The sequence below is a fragment of the Harmonia axyridis genome, chromosome 3, assembly GCF_914767665.1.
Source record: "Harmonia axyridis chromosome 3, icHarAxyr1.1, whole genome shotgun sequence".
Taxonomy (NCBI): domain Eukaryota; kingdom Metazoa; phylum Arthropoda; class Insecta; order Coleoptera; family Coccinellidae; genus Harmonia; species Harmonia axyridis.
The window spans coordinates 31,848,975-31,868,725 of NC_059503.1; the positions used below are offsets into that span (position 1 = coordinate 31,848,975).

The following is a 19,751-nucleotide window of genomic DNA, read 5'->3' on the forward strand; positions in this document are numbered from 1 at the left end:
AAGAAGTTTATGGATAAATGATAAGGTTCGACTCACTGATGACGAATCCGTCCTCAAATTCAACTCTGACCGTTCAGCCGTATAGGTACACGATAATTCTCTAATGAAAGGTCTTAGAAACTTAAAATTTTCAGAGTAGGTTTGGATCAGAAATGCCGCGGTTAAGTTCGTTTATGGATAAAATCCGATTATGGTTTCCGTAAATATTGACGTTCGAAATTTCATTTTCTTGTTGATGTCGGAACTGCAGTTTCGATCGCGATAAAGATTTCCAATTGGATGGAAAATGACATTTAAATGCTTTGTGCAAAATTTAATGCTCATCATCTAATCAGCACAATAGAAAATTAAAAAAGAATAACCAAAAAAATGACCAATATTTACGTGACCACACAACTGATGGATATCAGATTATGAAAACCATGACAAATGGACTATAGAAGTTTCAAGGAGAATATTGAAAATAGAGCCGTGATTACAGATCCGATTCAATTGAGATTTTGAATGTTCATATACAGGGTGTTCCAAATTGAGTCGGCACCATTGCCAACTCTGTTATTATGGATGCTACGATGTCGGTTAAATGGGCAAACTGGTAGCATTCTCAGTGGCCTTCTCGATGCCGAAAAAAAAAAAATAGACGCGTTGTCATAATATTTCATAAAATGATATTTTTTCAATGGAACACCCTATATTTTTTCATGCATTTAGATTCGTAATAACATTCTCAGCAACAAAGCTTATCTAACATTTTTTCGTAAAGGTGAAAATAAGACAGTTGTATTAATAGGAAACATTTATAACAGACGGATTTGATAAAATGCTATAAAATATCGAGTTAATGTTCAAAAACACCGCCTTCTCGTTGAACACATATTTGGGCCCTGTTAATTTTTGTTTTGTTTTCGGCATTTTTGTTTAAGATTATCGAGTAATGATCGGATGATGAGGATGAACCATTATTTAATTCGATTGCGCCCACGCTCGACTCTAGATAATTTGATATAAAAAATGAAGAATATCATAAAATAATGGAATGTGGTATGAAATAATGAAACTTATATTTGTCAAGAAGGATCAGTTGGAAGTGATGAAATAGAATTGTTTTCTTATATTTTGCATTCCATTTTTGAGGAATCAACATTCTGATTAGAGATTTTTTTTTTTTCTTTCATTGAAGGCATCGACTGCTATGGTCATTAGCCTCTAACCTAACCATCACCGGACATGTACAACATCCATGACCTAGCCAGGATTCGAACCCGGTACCTTCGGCACCACAGTCGACATCTCTGTCCACTGCACTACCGAGGTAGTCTGATTAGAGAATTGAAAAGATAATAATGCAGAACCCCAAGTGGTCATGAAATCCGGCAACGTAAAGCGAACGCCGACAAGCCTGATGAGTTCTTGAAAACTTCACTTTCACTTTGAAAATGTGTGCAGTAAAACTGTCTGCGCGAAAATTTGAATTACACTTCTCAGTTTAGTTTTTAGTGGTGTTTCCGAATATCGAAACAGATTTTCAAAATTCCGATGTACAGGGTGTTGTTACGAGGATTCAAACTATTCATAATTTTTTGTTAACCAGGACCTGAATTTTCGAGGTGGTTATTGCATGATACGTTTGGGCTCTCAATTAGGAACATATTTGCCAAATATGAAGAAAATATACTGGGTGGTTCGTTTGAAATGGCCTCTGAAAGGAACGGGCAAAACGCATAAAACACTCTGTATCTCGCCTACGAAGACTGTAAGACCCAATGAATGGGGTATCTCCAGAATCGCCTTGGTGTCAACTAAGCACCTATGAAGTATTTCCGTTTCCCAATGAAACACCCTGTATACGCGAAATTTGCAGGGAAGGTTCGGATCTCCAATGCCGCAGTTGAGTTCGTTTAATAAGCAGAACCTGAATAGGGGTTCCGTAAATATGGCCGTTCGAAATTTTGTATTTTGTGAATTTCGAAACCAAAGTCACATTTGCGAGGGAAATTTGCATTCAGATGTAGAATGACCATATAAAGCTTCGTGCGAAATATCTTGTTGATCACTTGATCAGAACCATAGAAACTCTGTTACCACAGAACTGACGTTGAGTTGAGATTTTGGGTATTGATATAAAATAGCAATGCTAAGCTCCTCGCCAAATTTCAAGCTTATCGCATAATGAGAACCATAAAAAATTAACCATAGAAAATTCAAGAAGAATATTGGATATTAAAAACTTGATATCTCTGTGATTACAGATCTGATCAGATGGAGATTTCGCGTGTATACATAAAATGATCATTCGAGACTGCGTGCACAATTTCGTGCGGATAGCATAAACAGAACAATAGAAAATTCAAGAAGAATTAAAAAAATGTACACCTAATATATAAGTTACAACAAATTTGCTCGAGTTGAAATTTTGCCTGAATATATAAATTATCAATTTTGATCTTCATGCAAAATTTCGTGTGAATAGAGGCTTCTACATAAAATTCAAGCAGAATATTGAAAATATTAAAGTCCGGCTTGAAAAGACTCCTCGGGGTCGGTATAGAGATGATTCAGATATAGGTACATCTTTTTAATGTTGAATTTCGGGACCGTAACCAGATGTCTTCAATCCATATAGTGAATTCTCCAGTTATCGGCAATACAAGGGTTGTAAATAAATGTTTACACCACGTCTGGTGTTTTCTTCAAGATGTGGATGATGATATTCCCCCTCTTATCGAATTTTTGCTGCAAGAGCCCTAGTACAGCGTTGCCGTTCGTACGATAATTATCGTTTTGTACGATAATTTGCTGCTCAATTCTATGTACGATATCGCATGTACGATAATAGCGTTTTGTACGATAATTTCAGTGTACCTATCATTTGAGCTAAAGTGTCAATAGATACTCAAAATATAATGAAACTCAGTATGACCAGATTTAGTTGATATCCAATTTTTCAGTAGATTATTGCATTTTCAGGAAGTTTTTAATAGGAAGAAATCATTTGATAGATTTTAGTAGTTTCAAAAAATCTAACCGAGACGGTTGGGAATGTCTAGACTCAAGAATGTTCCGATGAATCAATTCATATTCAATATAATATACTTTTCAATTGAAAAGGGCGTATCTGCAAAATAGCACATTTGGGATATTTGTCTTTGAAGACTTTCATTTCATCCACAGATTCAATTGAATTAATATGAAGAAAAAATAAATGATAATGCATGTTAATTAAATTTAATCTGTAGATGGCACAAATGAAAGTATTTAAAGTTCAATCAATATCCCAAAAGTGATTTTTTGTAGATACGCACGCACTTCTCAATTCAAACGTCAGTATAGATTCATCATATTCCAATCTGATCACGCTGATGAAACTGTTGAAATGATGTTCGATCAATACATTGCTTTCCGGAAATAAAGAGGATCTTATACGAATTCAATACAGTAATTACAATATCTTATGCATAATGGACCTGTACTTAGCAACTCTCATGCTTGTAGACACCTCTGATAATGCTTTGTCGGCATTATCCATAACAGAATTACGGTTCGTTTTATGGGTCGGCTTTAAAATTCAGTAAAGACGGATAACTTTTTTGACCGTTATGCAAATTTAGGTAGCTATTATTTGAAAGCGTTGAATATTTTGCAATAACCTGGACCACTTTAGGAATCACTGGCCTGGCGTATACCGATGACGAATACAAAAATCACATTTGGCAAAACCAGAGGCAACGCCGACAAAGTGGATATACAAAGGATAATAATAAATCTCGAAAATAGACGTGCTCGTAGGGAAATAAAAATAATTATCTTGAAAGCGATAATAAACTAATAAACTCTGAAGGGTGCGATTTTCGACTGCCTTGAAGATTTCAAAGGAAAGTAAAATGATTATTGGTTCATTTTTATGGAATTTTTACGAAGATATATCTCTGTATTTCCAATCAATTATTTAGATTCATAATATTTTATATGTGGTTATGGGAGCAAATGTTCAATTGTTGAAAGCACATTAAAAAGACCATCAAAAATATAATATACGTTTCAATTGAAAAGGGCGTATCTGCAAAATAGCACATTTGGGATATTTGTCTTTGAAGACTTTCATTTCATCCACAGATTCAATTGAATTAATATGAAGAAAAAATAAATGATAATGCATGTTAATTAAATTTAATCTGTGGATGGCACAAATGAAAGTATTTAAAGTTCAATCAATATCCCAAAAGTGATTTTTTGTAGATACGCACGCACTTCTCAATTCAAACGTCAGTATAGATTCATCATATTCCAATCTGATCACGCTGATGAAACTGTTGAAATGATGTTCGATCAATACATTGCTTTCCGGAAATAAAGAGGATCTTATACGAATTCAATACAGTAATTACAATATCTTATGCATAATGGACCTGTACTTAGCAACTCTCATGCTTGTAGACACCTCTGATAATGCTTTGTCGGCATTATCCATAACAGAATTACGGTTCGTTTTATGGGTCGGCTTTAAAATTCAGTAAAGACGGATAACTTTTTTGACCGTTATGCAAATTTAGGTAGCTATTATTTGAAAGCGTTGAATATTTTGCAATAACCTGGACCACTTTAGGAATCACTGGCCTGGCGTATACCGATGACGAATACAAAAATCACATTTGGCAAAACCAGAGGCAACGCCGACAAAGTGGATATACAAAGGATAATAATAAATCTCGAAAATAGACGTGCTCGTAGGGAAATAAAAATAATTATCTTGAAAGCGATAATAAACTAATAAACTCTGAAGGGTGCGATTTTCGACTGCCTTGAAGATTTCAAAGGAAAGTAAAATGATTATTGGTTCATTTTTATGGAAAAAAATTTCGTTTTTCGTTTCTGCAAGAATTCTGAAATTTCATATTTTGAAAATCTTGGGAGGGGTAATTACTATATAATACTAGTACTCTTCACTATTTCTATACGGTCTTGCTTACTGACTGACTGATATTTGTACGTTTTTGAGACTCAATTATTAAGTGAAGTTAGTGAAGGTGTTTGAAGTTTTTTTATAAGTTATATTTGCCTTTGACCTAAGGACTTTTTGTTTATTCAGTTATTAAAGGTAAGAGCTTAATATACAATTCGATATTTTTCAACCTTAAAATTACTTTTTTGAAGATATAAAACTTGAAAACGATTTATATTTGAATGTATTAGATTTTTGTGTATAACCAATATCGGGTGTTTCATGTCATCGTATATAGGCAAAATCTCGCTCATTTGACGAGATAATAAAAAAATTTCTGTTACTAGGGCCTAGTAACAGTTGGAATAATACAGATCTATTCTGAATTTCTCCAAGTGAATATTAGATCTCTGAAAATAGACGAGCAGATAAATTCGATTTTTTTAATCTGAAGTTGGTTGTGTTGTGAATATTTCGGAGTGAAAACTTGTGTTTGAATATTTCGATCTTTTTGTAAGGTAAGATCTATTGATAATCTTAATTGAGACAGTTAAATAAAGAAATTGTGTTTTCCAGGAAAGCAAAAATGTTTGGTCTAGTTCATTTTCCCGACCAGACTTACGGAATATATTCAATGAAAAATATTTCAAAGAAAAAAGGAGATAATAATGCCTGCATTGTAAAACATAGAGGTGCCAAATATGAAGCAGTACTGATAACAGAAAAAGGTGAGTTGTTTTTTTATATTATCACCCATAATTATTTTTTATCGATTGAAAATAAGTTGTTAGAATGAAATTTCTTTTTGAAAATCTCCAGGGATACATATGAATTTTGCCACTATAATTGAATATAGAATATTCTTAATTGATCACAATACTGCAAAGTTCCATAACACCCCCTGTACCTCCTGTTTCGTAATCAGAAATTTCGAAATGAAACTTATTGTTGATAAAATAAAATTAAATTTTTTCGAGTGCCTGTATCCGAATTGATCGCTCTATCATTTCATCACGATGTCTGTAGTTTTTGAATTCCGAGCCGGAAATGGTTTCAAAAGGTTCCACTCACTGTTGACAAATCTATCCTCAAATTCGATTCTGTCCGGCCGAACGTTTATACGATAACTTCCGAACGAGAACTCGGTTGCTAAATTTAATTTAATTTTCTGAATGAACTCAATTTTCTAAGATAATTTTTGTGAGAAAATTTTTTCATAAATCGAACCAAAATATTTTTTACATATCTAAAGCGAAAAAAAATCAACAGAAATTGATGAAATGTTTGATGATTGTACTTATCTCTATACCTCACACGAAAGTAAAAAAGAATCGATAAATATCGAACAGTTCCTTCATTAAAGCCATCTAAATTTTTCTTTTGGTCCTCTAGCATAATTGAAAAAAAAAACTGGTAGGGCTATGATGGCCAAAAGTTTGAAATTGAGCTGTCGAAACAATTCAAATAGTAATGAAAATTTATCACAAAAATATTTCACTGTAATTCCAATGAATCTATGTTAGGGGTCGAACTCTCGACCTTGAGTTATTACCTGTGAATTATAAATTTGAACTCATCCAAGGATAATTCAATTTTGTTAGAAGACCGGAGGAGAATTTTGGATGGCTTTAATGAAGGAAGGTTTGATATTTTTCGATTCAGTTTTCATATTCGTGTAAAGTATGAAAACAAGACAATCGTGAAATATTTCATCAATTTCGGGTGAATAATTTTTTCCTGTAAACATGCAACAATTATATTCCTTTCGATTTATAAAGATTTTTTTATTGAAATTCTTGGAAAATTGAGTTCATTCGGAAAATGAAATTCAATTTGACAACCGAAAAAAAAAATTACGAACATTGCAGGTTTTCCGCCAGTTTGAAATTTTTTTTCAGGGTTCTTTACCTTTTTCGAATTTAGCACCAAAAAATAAGTTGGTGTGACCAGAAATCGTAACTTTAAAGGTTCATACTGATCATGTTCAATAAAATATTGCTCAGAAATTACGTTGAACCCTTTGTGTCTCAAGTTCGCTTTGAAAACGAGATATATGTTGTCTACCTTCGGCAGCACAGTGGTTTGGGAGACGGCTGTGATGCTGAAGGTACCGGGTTCGAATCCCGGCTAGGTCATGGATGTTATGGTATGATGAGGTTACATGTAAGAGTAGCTTCAAGCTAAATGTCGCCTTGTTGTATCTAATTGAAGAATAAAGTCGTTAAAAAAAAAAAATATGTCATAAGACAAAAATTATTCTCCCGGTGTCATCTACACGACCATATATGTTAATCCAGTTAATAATAAAACACCCTGTACATATAGAGCCAAACATTTCAATTGACTATATCGGCTGTCCCAAATTCGTTGTCTAGTGATGGGATCTCAGAAAACTTTTGAGCTAGCAAAAGATGAATGGCACATTTGCGGACTCGAACAGATAATAAATTCAACTGTTTTCAAGCTATAGAAGAAAATTGGAAATTGGCGTGAAATGAAAAGTACTACAGTCACTTTTTTGGTAAAATCCATTGGTATAATTATTTCATTCTTATTGCTTACTTAGTCTAGAAGTTATAATACATAATTGTTGTTTATTAAAAACCACAAATGTTTCTAAAATAAATAAAATCGTTTTTTCAATTTTCGAAGATATATAATATGATAAATAAATTTCTTTAAAAACTACAAAAATCATAAAAAGTTTCAGTTTCACACGGCAAATCAACCAAGGGCCTATTTATGATAATTTGTGAACTTCTGATAATTAAATTATTTGGTGGTCAGTAAGGTCTCCGGATTCAACATCGTTAAATTTTTTATTTCATATGAATAAAAAAAATTGAAAAAATTAATCAATTCAAACAAAAATGAATTTTCCCTTATGAATTGAACACAAAAGGAGAAAGGGATTCCGTTTTGGACATTAGGTATTCATCTTTTGAGAATTGAAGTTGAAAATATGCCATCCATTATATTCCTTTCTTAAGGTTGTAGTTGAGATTTTCTGAGTGACAAATAATATATTCATATCGAATCTATATTCATTTTCAGAGAAAAAAGAAGAACTGAGGGTACTTCAAGATGAAATGGTTGGACAGCTAAAATCAGTAAAGAAATCTGTAAGCGATAATAATTTCACTGATTCGAAAATTGGAGAAAAATATGTGGATATGGACAGACCATCTACTTCCTCCATCAACCATAAATATGTTTCCTCCGTTGTTAAAAAAGATGAAGAAAGTAGTGATGAAGCAATTCAAGGTAATTACTTTTTCTCGAAATATTTTCAATAACACGGTCATTTGACACGTATTTTCAACCTTAAATCGTAATATTTCGGTCAGATTTTAGCTGAAATTCGGTAAAAAGGCAAAAAATATCGGAAATTAGGGTTTCCACTATTTTCAGAATCAAGCATTTGAATATATAAGTTTAATAAAGTATCATTCTTTATGTCACCTGATTAATCATTTATTTCTTTCTATATGAAAAGTCAGTTAAACTTTCAATTTTATTGTGTTGATGAAATATAGCTTTCAAAAATTCAAAACGAATCGTTATTAATTAGCATTCATTAACTATAAAAATTCATAAAAATGAATCATTGAATCCAAAATGAGATTTCACTCATTAATGAATAAATAAATAGGGATTGGTTTTGGTCATTATCCATCTTTTAAAAATCGAAGTTGAAAATATGCCATCCATTATTCCTAGATCCTATGGCTACAGGGCTACTATTCAATACCATCGAATTTTGCCCACCGGGTACAATTAAGTTTTTCTGAGTGACTGTTTGCAATAAAATATTTATATCCAATCCATATTAATTTTTAGAGCAAAGAGAAGAACAGAGGATTCTTCAAGATGAAACGCTCGAACAAAGAGAATCAGTAGAAAAATCTATAGGCAATAATCATTCCACTGATTCAAAAATTGGAAAAAAATATGTGGATATGGAAAGACCATCTACTTCCTCCATCAACCATGAATATGTTTCCACCGTTGAGGGTAGAGATGAACAAAGTAGTGATGAAGCAATTCAAGGTACTTACTTTTTCTCGAAATATTTTCAATAACACGGTCATTTGACACGTATTTTCAACCTTAAATCGTAATATTTCGGTCAAATTTTCGCTGAAATTCGGTAAAAAGGCAAAAAATATCGGAAATTAGGGTTTCCACTATTTTCAGAATCAAGCATTTGAATATATAAGTTTAATAAAGTATCATTCTTTATGTCACCTGATTAATCATTTCTTTCTTTCTATATGAAAAGTCAGTTAAACTTTCAATTTTATTGTGTTTTGATGAAATATAGCTTTCAAAAACTCAAAACGAATCGTTATTAATTAGCATTCATTAACTATAAAAATTCATAAAAATGAATCATTGAATCCAAAATGAGATTTCACTCATTAATGAATAAATAAATAGGGATTGGTTTTGGTCATTATCCATCTTTTAAAAATCGAAGTTGAAAATATGCCATCCATAATTCCTAGATCCTATGGCTACAGGGCTACTATTCAATACCATCGAATTTTGCCCAACGGGTACAATTAAGTTTTTCTGAGTGACTGTTTGCAATAAAATATTTATATCCAATCCATATTCATTTTCAGAGCAAAGAGAAGAACAGAGGATTCTTCAAGAAGAAACGCTCGAACAAAGAGAATCAGTAGAAAAATCTATAGGCGATAATCATTCCACTGATTCAAAAATTGGAAAAAAATATGTGGATATGGACAGACCATCTACTTCCTCCATCAACCATGAATATGTTTCCACCGTTGAGGGTAGAGATGAACAAAGTAGTGACGGAGCATTTCAAGGTACCTACTTACTTGTTCTTCACATATTTTTGATAACAAGATCATTTGAGTCTTATTTTCATCCTCAACTATTATATATGTATGTATATTATAGCTCAATTCACGAACAACTTTAATTTTATAGTGACGCAGTGGCGTACCCAAGGGGGGGATAAGGGGGATATATTCCCCCAGGAGGAATATCCATTGTATGTAACAACCTTATATAACACAATCTTATTATGAGTAAGCAAACTTCTTTGGAAAACTTCTTCAAAAGAAGGAAAATGCGAACAATTTTTTCTATATCCTCCCCAAGGCTTATGCCTGGGTACGCCTCTGTAGTGACCTGATAGCTAATAGCTATATCGAGGGCTGATATTGAATCTTTATTGATTTGCAGAGAAAATAATTATAGAAGATATATTGCTTAATCCGCGGAGATCGCCAGAAAAATCTCTAGTCTATGAGGATTTCAATGATTTTTCAATTGGAACAGAATATGTGGAAATTAACCGATCATCTACTTCTCTTATGAAGAACTTCGATGATACTGTTTTCTCCACTGTTTGTGGAGAGGAGGAAGACAGATATGCAGAATTTCAAGGTACTTCATTTATAATAATCAACCTTCCTTGAATATCCCTGTATATTTATGTGTGATCATTGTTATCATGCCATTGAATTAAAACGGTATTATATTATGCTTCAGATAATAGTACCATGGAAGCTTCAGATATGAATGTTGACAAAAACAAACAGAGTATTATGCAACATCATGGAATACCAGTTCAAGTGGAACCTGAAGATGAGATAGAATTATCAGGTAGTTATACCCTTCTCAGAAAAAGCATATATTTTCGTGAGAGCAATATTAATTGATTAAATTAATACCCATATTCCTTGAAACTTGTTTCTACAATCTATACTGAAAAATGAAAAAATATATTTGTTCAGATATCGTTACTGTAAAACCTTCTTTCGAAATTTTTCGAATCTTTTGCTTATACAGGGTGTAACATGAGTGGTTGGCTATAGCCTAGTGGTGAGTGTAGGTTATCCAGGCTTTTTAGAGAAGTGGCTTGTTGTGTATCTTAAGACAGTTAGTAATGTACAGGAAGATTAATGAAAATCGGCTTCAATTTCGGATAACCATTACTCGCAAATCAGCAGTCCGATTTTATTTGAATTTTGTGGGTTTGTTCACATCAAACAACCTTTCAGAGCGTTCAATGTTATTTTGATATTTCTAGGGCAATAATAAGATCTTTGAGATTTTTCCCTGAATCACCCTGTATCTCCGAAACTAACAGTTGGGATACGCAACAAGCTACTTTTCTGAAAGGCCTGGATGACTTGCATTCACTACTAGGCGAAGGCCAACCATTCAAGATACACCCTGTATAGAACAGTAATTCCTAATAATGGGACCTGCAACATTTGCCCAATGTTCCATACCTCTTAGAGAAATTATTACTTGAGCTTTCCTGAAAGAAAATAAAAATATGGATCTTCATAATATTTCTAAGGTTATGGTTGTTATGAAATCATAAAAAGTATATATTGTACCATTCGAAACAAGTCTGAAATTAAATTAGTTTCATTGTTAATTATTGTCAATCGTTTATTTCATATGCAAATATTTAATTGGACGTTGGACTTCTAATAGGCCATCGCGGTGAATCACCCTGTATGTAAATAATAAAATATAATAAATATTTATATACATTCTATACAGTGTGTGGATAACGTGAGAAATCAAATTAAGAGCTGTGTTATTGAATCTTATCAAGCAAAACGCTCTTTCAGGTGAATTCAAGTTTTTAATTAACCATCTTATGGTAACATTGCTCATGAAGACCATATTTCACAGAGTCACAGCATGATTTTTTTCTAATTATTAATCCAAATATTTTCTCTCCTTTATCAAACTTGCCTTAATGATGGTGTACACAATTGAAACCGTAGATAACAAATTTTTTCAAAAGATCACACATTTTCTGCAATTTACCTAAATAATGGTGTGAAAGATTGTAATTAACGTAACTTATTGCACAACCTCATGTAAGTAGGTATAATAAAGCAGCTAAAAAATGGGGTAGTTATTTGAAAGAAAATATGACGTCAACCTGTAAAAATAAATGACGTCATGAGTGAAATCATAAGAAAACATTAAATAACTCACTTATTGATTTTGCCCCTTTTTTATCTACACACTGTATATGTTCCCTAATTCGAGAAATATGAAACATCGCGCTGTCGCTTTCTTGTGAACCTAAATGTTTATAACTTCAAAGTTTTTCCTAAATTATTATTATTATTTTCAGTTTATGGAGACAATTCTGATGATGATTCAGATTATAATTTATCTACTTATTCAGAAACGCAATCTGATAACTCACGAGATGGCAGTCGGAGCTCAACACCATGTTCCTTTCTATCTGAAATGGATCTGAATATTGAGGAGAAAACGCAACCGAATGAGTCCAATAATAATTCCCTCTCGAAAAGCATCCAAGTTCATTTATCTGCCTCGTTAAACGAACCAGGGTGCGATGATGAAAATATGATGGTAACTGAGTCCCGCGGAAGAAAAGGAGACAAGAAGGCAAATTTTTGTTTCTACTGCCATACGAAACAGCAAAAAATCTCACGACACCTAGAGAATAAACACAGCGGTGAGGAGGAGGTGAAAAAATTTATTATGTTACCAAAAGGTAACGTAGAAAGGGCCAAGATTATTGGTCAGATAAGAAAAAGGGGAAATTTCCTTTTTAATACGAATGAGAATTTAAATGATGGTGAGCTGATTGTGGCGCGACGGCCTAAAAGCAGCAGGAATAAAAGTGGTAGGGATTACAGTGCATGTGCAAACTGTAAGGGATTTTTCTCAAAAGCCACCCTTCGAGTGCATTTCAGATCCTGCACAGGCATTGATTCCGACATTAAAAGATTGCCAAATTTGCTAAGTAAAAAAATCACATCAAGAATACATCCTATGGCATCAATAACTGTGAGAAATCATTTATTCCCACCGCTGAGGGAGGATGATGTATGTAGAGCAATCAGATATGATGAACTCATCATCATTTATGCTAACAAAATGGTGGAAAAATATAGAGAACCGAGACATTTCCAAATGATAAGGCAGAGATTACGATTAATTGGTAATTTCCTCATTAAAATGAAGGCACTGAGTAAGGAAATAAATAATTTAGCCTCTATATATGACCCAAAATTTGTAGACATGGTTTTATCTGCTATAAATATGTGTGCCCGGTACACTGAAACTACGAACTGCTTCGAAGCTCCTTCGGTAGCGTTCAGTTTGGGCACACTGCTGAAGCAGATTGGCAATTTATTAATAACAGAGTGCATTAAAAACCACAAGGAAGAAATGCGAAAAAATGCTAAATATTTCTTGAAAGTTTTCGCTCAAGAAGTGAACATAAATGTAAACAGAACTGTTGCTGAAACTCAACTGAAAATGAGTAGAACAAAAACAGTTATGCTACCCACAATGGGCGACATAAAAAAACTCAGCGACTATTTGACCAAGAAGAGAAAAGACGCCCTTGAGAAATTGAAAATTTGCTTCTCGTCATTGGCCTGGATAGACTTAGCAGAGGCAACGCTAACGTCTATCCAGGTTTTCAATAGACGACGCGCTGGAGAAGTCGAGAGAATTAGCATTACCGAATTTGAAAAATACGAAACGATTGAGAGAAGTAATAATGATCTATTTCAATCACTTTCAGAGAAATCAAAAGAAATTGCAAAAAAATATGTTCGATTCACTATAAGGGGCAAGTTGAATCGGACGGTTCCTGTTCTATTGGATACTCATTTATGTGAGTGCATCCAATTAATAATAAAAAACAGAACAAATATGAGGGTCCACAAGAGTAACCCTTATGTATTCGGTACACCAGGGTCGGATACAAAAAAGCATCCACATCTGAGTGCCTGCACTTTGATGAGGAAATTCTCTGAAGCTTGTGGTGCTGAGCACCCGACAAGACTACGTGGCACCAATTTGAGGAAACATATAGCCACTACGTGTATTACTTTGAATCTTGAAAATCAAGACGTAGTGGATTTGTCGAACTTCATGGGCCATTCGGAGAAGATACACAAGGGCATTTATCGTCAGCCCATTATAAGTAGGGACATTTTGGGCATTTCACAACTCCTGCAAACAGCTCAAGGAGAAAATGAAAATGCAAGCAGTGATGACTCCGAAAATGAGGTTGTCAATGATGAAGAACCAATTCCTACAAATGAAATCAATTCAACAGGAGGAACTCCAAATCTTAGTGGGGGGAATAGGAGGAATTCCAGCAAAGGTGAGATACATAATTACATTTCATTCGAACTGCTAATTGTAATCAATTCACCAACCTCAAAATAGTTTTTTTTTCAAAAACATCTTGAAATTTCGACTTTACTAATGTCATTTCCCGAAGCAATTTTTTTTGGTACGGCCGTGAACGTAAAATAGTGATTTCATCACTATATTTTATATTATAGTATTACCAATCGAAAACAAATCTACAGCTGAGCTCCAGCGAGGGCTCTCGTGAAGTATATTGAATTTTTCCACTCCAGATCTAAAATATAATATGAAAGAACTTGAATTTCAACAATTCATGTTCATTAGGACCAAGTGAATCACTACGGAGTGGAATAAATGTCTCTTAAAAAAATTCTCTTGATATATCATACGATTTATGTTTGAGAAAAAAAATTGCTTGTGTTGTTAGAGTAGAATCACTCTCGTCTTGAAAAGTTACTGAAACTTGTGTATTGTTTCAACTCTTTTTTCCATTTTTATAGCCCATACCCTATCTGGCACCCTCAAAAGAGTGAGGTGGACCCAAGAGGAGAAGGATGCTATTTTCCGTATTTTCGGAGAATATATGAATAGAAAAGCTCTACCTCCTTTGAAAGTGATACAAACAGTGATAAAAGAAACTCCTGTTCTTCAGAATCGCACGTCACCACAAATAAAGACATGGATTCACAATCAGCTGAAGGGCTCCAAGAAGAAACTTTCATTTTCAAACTGAATATTTGTGATATTTTTAATTTATACATAGTCATTCGTTTTTATTCATATTTATTTATTTTTTCATATATTTATTTACTTTTCAAGAAAGTTGTTTATGTTTCTTCATTTTCATTCATTTATTTTCATTTATATTTGTTCGTTTTATTTAGAGATTTATTTATGTTCCTTTGAAATTCATTTATTTGTATTCTTAAGATTTTTTCAAGATGGTGTTTCTTTCGAAACACTTCATTTACAATTGAAGTTTATTATTTTTCTTAATCAAAAACCAAAGAAAAACCGAATATTTTATTGTCACCATATTTTTATGCCTTCAACTGGAAATTCCTAACTAGATATTACAGAAGAACTAGGTCGACTAGAAATTTGGAAATGGAGATTAGAATATTTATCATTCCTGGCTCTTTCGTACATATAGAGAAGATATTTAAATTTGAAAAGAATTATGATTCCCTTGACTTCCTCATTATTTAAAATACTTTACCCAATAATTTAACTTCACCTTATTTTTATGACCTTTAACTGGGAATACTCAAGTTCAATCAAGAAGTTACTGAGGAACTGGGTCGACTAGAAATTTGAAAATTGAGATTAGAATACTTTCTCAATCTAGGCTCTTTCGGTTATACAGAGGATCAAAAAAATGTTCATAACGGCGACCCCCCCCCAATTTAAAGGCTAGGATCGCCCTTGTCATAAATGCAATTTCTGTAACGAAACTACAATGAAATATATTTTCGAAAATAAAATAATCCTCATATTAAGACCAATTCTGTTCACAATTTTCATCACTATTCGAAACGTCCTATGACGATATTTCGAAAATTCTCAGCAGAGTTTTGAATAATTATATGACCCATATACAGTATTTGATTCCTTCATTCTAGTATTCACAGCCAAAATCTCATTCCACCAAATTTTTTTGCGTCGGAGTTATCGAGTTTTTTTCAGAGATGCTCGAATTGACAAATTGAAATATCTCAAAATCGGAAAATTTTGAGCACATGAGACGTCAAAATTAGCCTCATTCTAACCATGCTTCCTAAATCTGGAGTGAAATATAGGGTATTTCCTAATAAAAAACACAGGTTTTGTGCCTACCACCTGAGACACCCTGTATATAAGAATATATAGGGGGTGTCACACAAAAGCGGATTGGACGGTGACTATTGTTTTAAATTATATAGATACCCTATATTTTTTGGGGTATTTCAATTCCAGGAACATTCAGCATATTTTTACATATTTTTTCACTCATTTTCCGTTCAACAGTTTTCCAAATATTTGTGATCTCGGCAAAATTCTATATTGTATGTATCAATCGCGTTATTTAAAATAGCGTATTAATTTGAATAATTTTACAGATTCTGGTCGTAGATTACGAATCTGGGACTCACGAAGTCTGTAATCCTGCTAGTTTTTCCGTAATAAAATTGTAAATTTGGTTTAATGAGGGTAAGGTTATTCATAATAATGGATAGTTTTCTTGTATTTTCTTAATTGGTTCTCGTTGTAAATTATGAATTCCTGAAAAAAAATCTGTTTTCGTCAAAAACTAGGATTTATTAGTTTTGTTTACATCCGATGGAGGATATGATATTTCAAACGGAACAGCTGACAGAAACGATTGAAGCCGCCATGGGGTGTAAATATGAATACAATCGTCGTTTTGACAAAGAAAAAAGGCTTGAAATATGATTAATTCACCATATCTAACGAAAAACAATTGGGAAATTACAAGCAAAATATCTATTATTAACCTTCATTAAGCCAACTTTACAATTTTATTTTGGAAAAACTAGCAGGATTATAGCATTTTCGTCACCCAGATTTCAGATACGACATAACTCCGGACATATATTCATAGATTTTTCTTCAAACGACCTGACGAATGATCCTCTAGAGTTTTGTATCGAGGTTAGGAAATACCTTTTTCATCTGAACAGAACTAGGACAATTAAACATTCAGCAGGAAATTGAAACAAACGATGTTGAACAGATGTAGTTAAGAACCCATTTATTTTATTAGCATATTTTTATGCGAAGAAATATAATACGGAGACGATCGAAAAATTCCGTGGAGTTCTTGACATAATACAGATTCCATATTAGGTATACTCATATCCACATTGCCTATGGTTCTATAAATATTTCATTGTCAAATTTTTAAGTATTAATTCTCGAATATAACATGAGCGAAAATATGAAACTGAATTTTCATTCAAAGCAATAAATATATTTACTCTTGGAAAAAAGGTTACTTTCGAAATATGTAGTAACAAAAAATGCTATTCAAAGAAAGTGTTGAAAATGCCTGCCACCCACTTCTTCGCACAGCATTTTTGTTGTTTTTGATATAGGTATATTATAATATCACATCTTTTTTCAAGAGTGAAAATATTAAAAGTTTTGAATGAAAATTCAGGCTTCATATTTCAGATTATATTATAATCGATATTGACAACTTGAATTGAATTTGAATTTCATTGATAAAACAACAACTCTACTTACATATCCGGATTCAGAATCGATTGAGCATTCAAAAGATATGAAAAAATATTGTGAAGTATATTTTACAAGAAAAAATTTCTACTTTCTAGAAAATCGGAAGTTCAAATGAGGAAACAAAGGCTGATAAATTGTCTGTAGAACTTATTTTGAAAACCAGTCAAATTTGCAGAAAAAAATTTTTGAAAAAACTGTTTTTCCTCAATAAGTTTACTCGCCTTGGTTCGATAGTTTTTCCAATAACATATTTGAATAGTCTGTGGAATATACCATCATATTGATGGGACACGTTCCAATTTTGGTTGAAGGATAAGCAACAAAATCCAGTGATCTGCTTACGTGAAAAATGCGATAAGAGGAGGAATAGCATCGTCCATTTCATAAACCGACGTGGTGAAAACATTGATTTACAACATCTTTGATATTGCCGCTAATTGGAGAATTCGCTAGAAGTATTAAAGACATCTGGTGGCGGTCCCGAAATTCAACATTAAAAAGAGGTACATAAATATATCCCAATCATTTCTATGTCGACTCCGAGGTTAATTTTTTATTGTTCTCATTATGCGATCAGCTTGAAATTTGGCGAGGAGCTTAGCATTGCTATTTTATATCAATACCCAAAATCTCAACTCCGTCAGTTCTGTGGTCACAGAGTTTCTATGGTTCTGATCAAGTGATCAACAAGATATTTGGCACGAAGCTTTATATGGTCATTCTACATCTGAATGCAAATTTCCCTCGCAAATGTGCCTGTGGTTTCGAAATTAAAAAAATACAAAATTTCGAACGGCCATATTTACGGAACCCCTATTCAGATTCTGCTTATTAAACGAACTCAACTGCGGCATTCGAGATCCGAACCTTCCCGGCAAATTTCGCGTACCTATATAAGTTCAAAAGTTATAGTGTATTAATTGTAGTGAGTCGAGCTAAATTGTTTGGACTATTCACTGCTGAGAACTCGGAAATTGACATTGTGACGAAATAATAAAGCGATAAACCTCGAGGCGAGCGCTCAAAACTGAATGGGATGGAGTTGGCCCCTTTTCATAAGTACAAATTTCGGAAATTAGTGTCCCTCGTCCATAAATTGATAACATATCTGAATAGAAGGAAGGAAGAAGATATGTTACGTCATTGAATATTTCGCGGGAAACTGATGTCTCCAAAAACACCATTAAATAGATGTATATTCATTTTGATCGCGTATTTTTACGCGAAGTGAGATAATTCGAAGGCGATCGATAAACTGATAGATATGAAACAACTACATAGTTTTTAGAGTTTTTCCAATATTTTTCCAGATGAGGGTGAAGTTTTTGACATCAGTAATCATTCAGATTTATATGAATCCTGGCAGAGAGTCAAGATCAGAAGAATATTTTCCACAAAAATATTCAATTCGTGAAGTTCGTTTATACCCAATATAAAAAATCCGAATTTTCTCATCCAGAATAGTATACATGTCTGAATGAAGATAAAAGTAGAATATTACATAGTGATTAAGCAATAAACCGAAGTCCCAGATGCTAACAGCCAACATTCAATAGCAGTACTCATATTTTTCGTATTTTTTTTTTCAGTGGATTAATGAATGATGATCGAAAACTTGATGGCAATGAAATATTTATAACAGTTCATCTGATATTATGGTAAACAGGGAAATGTTTATTCACAGTATACGTACTTGTCTTTTTTTGTCATGTGTTGTTAAGATCATTGCTGTTGAACTGTTTTATAAGGAAGTCATTTTTGGAATTCAATATCATAGAAAAAATTAGATTTAGAATACGATACGCTAAATAAATTCCAATCATAATTATGAAACAATTGGGATATGTCATAATAAACGGGGAATCCAAATGGAACAGAAAAACCTTTGTTCATTTATTGAATTAATTTCAGCCCGGAGGGAGTGGAAATATGTCTACGAAACGTTGGCAAAGTTAGAAAAGTGTTTCAGACACCGAAAGTCCTATCAACACTGTTAACCTATATACATGTACTTTGTTTCGTTATGACTTTTCAACTGATATTTCTTACTCGACTTTTCTTCATTTTAAGAGATTTTGAAAACGAATTGTGGAATAATGGGCGTTTCATGAAGGAAACGTGACTGCGAAAATAAAATTTCTAAAAAACTTTCCAACATAAAATAACTTTTTTAGGGTAGGTCTCGGAACTGGACATTACATGCAAAAATTGATATATAAATTGACCAATAAAGAGTACATCAAGTTTGATGTTACCAAAGCTTTCTTAAACTTATATATGGTGAAATGAACCTATATACTATCGGATGTATACAATCTATCCATATGTACAAAATGTCTTGGAACTCAACGTTAGTCATATATATATATATATATATATATATATATATATATATATATATATATATATATATATATAT

The 19,751-nt window shown here is 32.8% G+C and overlaps 1 protein-coding gene across 2 annotated transcripts; it reads left to right on the forward strand.

Moving 5' to 3' along the window:
* The first annotated feature begins 1,162 nt into the window (after positions 1 to 1,162).
* Positions 1,163 to 15,593, forward strand: LOC123676880. 2 transcript variants are annotated; one of them, XM_045613142.1, is made up of 9 exons: positions 5,339 to 5,457; positions 5,516 to 5,667; positions 7,994 to 8,203; positions 8,780 to 8,989; positions 9,568 to 9,777; positions 10,160 to 10,363; positions 10,469 to 10,582; positions 12,084 to 14,102; positions 14,593 to 15,593. In XM_045613142.1, the coding sequence occupies exons 2-9, from the start codon at positions 5,526 to 5,528 to the stop codon at positions 14,823 to 14,825; spliced, it is 3,342 nt and encodes a 1,113-aa protein (XP_045469098.1). In that variant the 5' UTR covers positions 5,339 to 5,457; positions 5,516 to 5,525; the 3' UTR covers positions 14,826 to 15,593. The 2 variants fall into 2 exon arrangements, with proteins under 2 accessions (XP_045469097.1, XP_045469098.1); XM_045613141.1 differs by having other exon boundaries at positions 1,163 to 5,667.
* Positions 15,594 to 19,751: the final 4,158 nt, after the last annotated feature.